Source organism: Oratosquilla oratoria, chromosome 1, assembly GCF_046742065.1.
Source record: "Oratosquilla oratoria isolate Oo_2021 chromosome 1, ASM4674206v1, whole genome shotgun sequence".
In the NCBI taxonomy this organism is placed as follows: domain Eukaryota; kingdom Metazoa; phylum Arthropoda; class Malacostraca; order Stomatopoda; family Squillidae; genus Oratosquilla; species Oratosquilla oratoria.
This window is the reverse complement of record NC_134777.1, coordinates 91704952-91710425: the sequence shown is the minus strand read 5'-3', so window position 1 is coordinate 91710425 and position 5474 is coordinate 91704952. Positions and strand designations below refer to the sequence as shown.

Here is a 5474-nt window from a genome sequence, read left to right as displayed (position 1 = left end):
TTTCAAGAGAGGAAGCAAGCAAAAAACTAAATTACAGACCGGTATTCTTAACCCGCACGATATCTAAGATATGTAGCAAAATTGTAAGAGATAGATGGATGAATTACTTGGAGGAAAAGGGGGCCTTGATTGACAATCAATTTAGATTCTGAAAAGGAAATTTGTGTTTAATCAACCTGTTGAGTTTTCACTAGAGAGCGGTTTGTGTGGCCCATGAAAGAGAGGGTTGGATAGATCGTGAAGACCTCGACATGGTGCTGGACAAAAAAATATATGAAAATTGAAAATTATAGGAGAAAAAGAAAAAAAGGCATATTAGAATAGCTGAAGGATTTCATGAATGACAGGCGCATGTGAAAGATGATATGTTGGGTTGGAGAGACGTGATCAGTGGAGTACCACAGGTTTAGGTACTGGCACCGATGATCTCCCTGTTGTAAAATTATGATATGATGAATAGAATAGGTAGCCATACAAACTTGCTTGCTGATAAAGCCAAGATTATGGAAAGACTAAAATATAAAGACGACTGCCGATTGTGAATTACTAAAGGAAGACCTAAACAAGGTTCATGAATGAAATGAGTGGAAGATGAGATTTAATAGAGAAAAAAGTAGAATCTTGGAAATGATTGAAGGCAAAGAAGGAAATTGTCTCAAAGATATTAAATGGATTTGAAATCATCATAACGATTAGAAAAGAAAATTATTTGGGAATTTTAATCAGAGATGATCTGTTCCCAGAAAATTATATAAACAGAGCAATAGGAGAGACATTAGATCTCCAATGTATTAAAATAAGATGAATAAGATAATTGGAAATTTGATTCACTCTAGACTTGAATGTCCAGCAGTGATGTGACCACTATATAAAAAGAACATTATAATACAAATAGAGAGAATACAAATAATCCCCAGCTTGACTTGAATGTCCAGCAGTGATGTGACCACTATATAAAAAGAACATTATAAGACAAATAGAGAGAATACAAATGATCCTCAGCCTGGTTAATGAGAGACTGTGGGTTGCCCACACTGGATGAGAGAAGAGGGAGAGGTAATATGATAGTTATATTTAGAACAGAAAAAGGGATAGAAACAAAAATACAGAGAGGATCCGTTAGCACTGGACGAAAGGAAAAAAAAAAAGTTATATAAAAAATAAATCAAAGAACAGATTGCCTGAAAGATGCTAGGAAGCATAGTTTTCCACAAAGATGAGTTAATCCGCGGGACAAATTAGAAGAAATAACCTAGGCCAATAACAAATAAATCTCAAGCAATTTTTGATAAGTGGAGATATATGGAATAGACACACACGCACACACACACACACACACACGCGCGCTCGCATCACGTTAGTATATACGCAGGCAGAAACATACACACAAACACATACAAACGCATAAATAAACAAAGAAGAAACTCTGTGCAAATTCAGGCAGGTGATGGTGCTGCTCTGTGGGGTTTCTCTGACCTTGACGTAACGAGAGATTGTTCGGTGGGCTACTAGATTTTTATGCTGTCAACGCTAGAGATAATTGCTTAAAAAGCCCTTATTTAAAAGTATTGGAGGAAAGTCCCATTCTGGGATGGGCCATGAATGTGTAATGAATAAAAACGAGAGTATAAATCCGCAGGAATGGCTTGCACCATTACCATACTCAGGGAAAGGAGCGGATGTTGGGTGCCCCAAACCACCCTCTCCTTTTCTGCCCATCAATCAAACTTAGATTTAAATTCTTTTATGGTTCTATATTGGGTTATTTGTAGCGTGTGTGTGTGTGTGTGTGTGTGTGTGTGTGTATGTGTGTGTGTGTGTGTGTGTGTGTGTGTGTGTGTGTGTGTGTGTGTGTGTGTGTGTGTGTGTGTGTGTGTGTGTGTGTGTGTGTGTGTGATTCACCAAGGAGATTCACCATGGTCTTGGATTACGTGTTGTACTCGTGATCGACAACATTTTCCCTCCCATAAGAGAGCTCAGAGCTCATATATGACCGATCTATGGGTAATGCTGTGACCTTACGCGCACACACACACACCCAACTCCTCACCCACGAGAGTTGGAGTAACAACTCGCAGCGCAGCGATACTGAAATTATTTCAGCCCTGGGCGAGAATCGAACCCGGATCGCCGTAGTGGCAGCCGGGAATTCTAACCACTGCGCCACGAGGTGTGTGTGTGTGTGTGTGTGTGTGTGTGTGTGTGTGTGTGTGTGTGTGTGTGTGTGTGTGTGTGTGTGTGTGTGTGTGTGTGTGTGTGTGTGTGTGTGTGCGTGTGTGTTCGTGCGTGTGTACATCGAATTGCACATTACATGACAGTATCTGTATTGGGGCTGGCTCGTTCTCCCATTAAAGTTTCGACGTTTCCTTTTCATTGTCACTTTTCATAGTTGGCCTTCAATTTTACTAATGGCCATTGCGACCATTTTTGCCCTCTGCCTTATTTGGAAAGCAGACATTCTTTGTATCTTTTTGTCTTTTTGTACTTTTTTGTAATTCATGTCTGCCTTTAGAACTTGAATCTAAGTACTAATGGCAGACCCTGAAATTACCAGGTTCGTCTGTGTTCATATCCTGGTATGACTACTACTACCTATATATATGTACATATATATATATATATATATGTGTGTGTATATATATATACATAAATATATATATATATATATATATATATATATATGTATATATATATATATATATATATATATATATGTATATATATATATATATATATATGCTACTTTCAATGATGTTCCTTTCGATAATGTTATTGTTGAAAGTAATCACACAGGCATTATCCCAATCAAAAGGGTGATTAAAAGTGCTGAGATGTTTAAAAATAGCACTTGAATCATTCCTAATTTTACACAATTTTTATGCTGATTAATTCTAACAGATAAGGAGTTTGTTTCACCAAGAGCTTTAATCCAACTATTAAAATGATTTTAAATCTCTAATAAATTTCTGAATCTACTAGATATATGCATGGGCGCTCTAGCAGTTTTGGGTAGATAAGTCAATGGATAAGTGAATAAATAGATAAATATAGAAATTGATATATAGATGAATTAACTAAAATATATATGTATATATGTATATATATATATATATATATATATATATATATATATATATATATGTGTGTGTGTGTGTGTGTGTGTGTGTGTGTGTGTGTGTGTGTGTGTGTGTGTGTGTGTGTGTGTGTGTGTGTGTGTGTGTGTGTGTGTGTGTGTATTCACCTCGGATCTGCTGCAGTCTCTGTCGAGACAGCCAGACACCACCCTACGGCAGTGAGCTCAGAGCTCATTATTTGCCGATCTCAGGGTAGGTCTGAGACCACTCACACACCACACACCGGGACAGCAAGGTCACAACTCCTTGACTAACGTCCCGTACCTACTCACTGCTAGGTGAACAGGGGTTACACGTGTGTGTGTGTGTGTGTGTGAATACATATAGATAAATGAAAGAATAAACAAACACATAAATTAATAGATAGATAAATCAAATCAATGGGGAAACAGGATGAAGGAAATTGTCCGAAATGACCAGTTTTTTTTATTTTTCGTTTAATCAAATTACACCAACACTTCTCATCCTCTCGACCACTCGCGGCGCCAACGACATTCACACGAAAGCTTAATTTTTTTGTTGTGAATTTGTAATTTATTATTATTTTTTTCTTTCTTATTGACCCATTGTCTTCGTGATGAATAATTTATACGTGTATATATGTTCATCCGTGCACATAAATAGGTGTGTATATACATTTTATCACAAATAATGCCCTTGGAGCGACTGCCTATCACCGTCAGGGATCTTGGTATAAAGGGAAAGGGATCGAGTTTGGGAGGGAAAGGGAGTGGGAGGACTCTTATTGGAGTGGATTATAATTACCTGAGGCCTATCCATACTGAGGTGGAGGGACTCGGTAGGGGTAGGGAGGGGGAGGGGGAGGGGGAGTGGGGCGACCATAAGAGCTACGTGAGTGAGGGGGAGGGGGAGGGGGGTTGCTATAAGAGCTGTGGGGTGGAGGTGGGGGGTAGGGGTAGCTTCCGTGGTATTGGGGAGGGAATGAAGCTCCGTGGTGGGGAGGGGGAGGAGGAGGACGAGGGGGATGGATTGCTGCAGGTCGAGTAGGAGCAGAAGGAGGAGGAGGAGGAGGGGGAGGGAGGGTAGAAGGAGGGGTAGGTGAAGGCAGGTGCTCTGCGTGTGCCCCCTTGAGGGATTTATGGTGATGGTGTTCCTTCCCGTGGGCCTTATGTTTCTTGTCGTGCTTGGAGTGTCCCTCGGAAGAATCTAGGCTCTTGCTCGCGCGGATCTGGTAGACTCTGTCCTCAGGGTCTTTGCCGTACTCTGACCCCAAGAAGTTGTGCGGGTAGATCACCACTTGGTCGTCGCTGACTAGGGGAGCGCGGACCGCCAGGTGGGAGTAGACGTCGTTTGGGTGATCGTCCCCTTCAGGAGAGCTGGCTCTGCAGGAGGGCGCCCGGTGCGGGGCGGACGTGAAGGAAAAGGAGAGAGAAAAAAAAGGTTCAGTTAGGTATTCAGATTCTTGAATATTGACATGACTATGTCTGACCTTAATATGAGTTTTCAGATTCTTGAATATTGACATGACTATGTCTGACCTTAATATGAGTATGGGCTTGGCTCTGTCTGACCTTAACATGAACAGAAATGTATGACCATTTCTGACCTTAACATAGGCATGACCTTAAATGAACGTGATGGCATAATTATCTGACCTTTACATAAACATGATAACTTTGTGACCACGAATAAGGTAATATGACAATATTTGACATTTAAATGGAGTCAAACCAAGTTTTTGAGGAGATGTAACAGTCAACAGACATTATTTGTATATTCTGTCTCTGCACCGAGAACTAAGGTAGACTGGTTGGTGTCTTGTGTGTATCCTTTGTGACGTCATATTGATAGATTTCTTTTCAAAATGAACTATCCTATTCTTATTTAGACCTTAGGTATGTCTTTGAACGCCGCCTGGATACGGCAATCTTTGAATTCGAAGTGACGAACCAAGCCGCTACGCTTCACAGGACAAGTCCACATAGCAACAAACACTTCGGAGAGAAAACAATGACGACATGACGTCATTGGCCAGTTTGCAAGGCGCCATTTTGCCTTGACTCACGATAATGAATCAGAATAGATAAACATATGTCAATTGTTGTTCTCATAGGGTCCATTATTAATTTTTCCATGGTACCTCATTTTGATCACATTACTTAAAATACTGTGGCTCATGTTAAACTGGAAATGCATGGCTCAACAAATCTTTATGTCGGACGGTATACTCGGTGTGTCATATGAGTGGTCATACATACCTATTCCTTACAACTATTTTGATTCCCTCTATACATTTACTAGCTTCCTTACACTATAATTCACCTCGACCTCAAATACTTAAAGCTTTCTACTTCTTGTACATCTAATCACCTTTTGCCC

The 5474-nt window shown here is 40.1% G+C and overlaps 1 protein-coding gene across 1 annotated transcript in view; it reads right to left on the bottom strand.

The window, feature by feature from the left end:
* Window positions 1-827: 827 nt before the first annotated feature.
* Window positions 828-5474, bottom strand: part of LOC143028982 (uncharacterized) — a 6957-nt gene continuing 2310 nt past the window's right edge. The window contains exons 3-4 of the mRNA XM_076191330.1: window positions 4202-4477; window positions 828-864 (exon numbers count right to left, since the gene is read on the bottom strand). Of these exons, the coding sequence (XP_076047445.1) occupies window positions 828-864; window positions 4202-4477 (313 nt within the window). The remainder of the gene's footprint in view (window positions 865-4201; window positions 4478-5474) is intronic.